Source organism: Anneissia japonica, unplaced genomic scaffold (genome assembly GCF_011630105.1).
Source record: "Anneissia japonica isolate Jap-2015-1 unplaced genomic scaffold, ASM1163010v1 scaffold25866_len1149_cov202, whole genome shotgun sequence".
In the NCBI taxonomy this organism is placed as follows: domain Eukaryota; kingdom Metazoa; phylum Echinodermata; class Crinoidea; order Comatulida; family Comatulidae; genus Anneissia; species Anneissia japonica.
Genome location: NW_022736010.1, coordinates 457 through 1,144, shown reverse-complemented (window position 1 = coordinate 1,144; position 688 = coordinate 457). Strand labels below are relative to the sequence as shown.

The window sequence follows — 688 nt, the reverse complement described above, 5'->3', positions numbered from 1 at the left end:
ATTGAAACTTTGGAAAATACGGCGAAGAAAGACAGAAAAGCGAACGAAGACATCCGACGGACGGTAGATTCGTTGCACGGATCGACGACAGCGTTGACGAAGAAGGTGGAAGAAATGGGAGCTATCGGTGGAACCGGGGGAAGAGGAGGAGGAATACTCCGCGGACCCGCGCAACAACAGATTTCGAACATGCAGAAGGAAATGGACATCCAATCCGCACAGCTTTTGGAACAGAATTTGCGTTTTCAGATTCTGGAAACAGCCAGCTACGACGGCGTGCTGATGTGGAAGATAAATTCCGTGCGTAGGAGGAAGCAGGAAGCGGACAGCGGCAAAATCGTGTCCCTTTACAGCCAACCCTTCTACGCCGGTCGGTTCGGATACAAGATGTGCGCCCGAATCTATATGAACGGCGACGGAATGGGCAAAGGGACGCACGTTTCCATGTTCTTCGTCGTCATGAAAGGAGACTACGACGCTCTACTCAAATGGCCGTTAGATCAAAAGGTTACGATGCTGCTGCTCGACCAGGACGACGGAAAGCTCACGCTCTCGGACAGCTTCAAACCGGACCCTCGAAGCAGCAGCTTCAAAAGACCGACCGGCGACATGAACATAGCTTCCGGGTGCCCTCTCTTCGCTTCTCAGGACATCCTGAAAAATCCCGTTTACGTCAAAGACGACACAA

General features: G+C 52.0%; 1 protein-coding gene across 1 annotated transcript; it reads left to right on the top strand.

The window, feature by feature from the left end:
- Positions 1-114: 114 nt before the first annotated feature.
- Positions 115-687, top strand: LOC117116727 (TNF receptor-associated factor 3-like; the record flags this gene model as incomplete). Its single annotated transcript, XM_033260824.1, has 1 exon — positions 115-687. A coding segment is annotated over exon 1 (573 nt), but the record flags the coding sequence as incomplete, so codon positions are not given.
- Position 688: the final 1 nt, after the last annotated feature.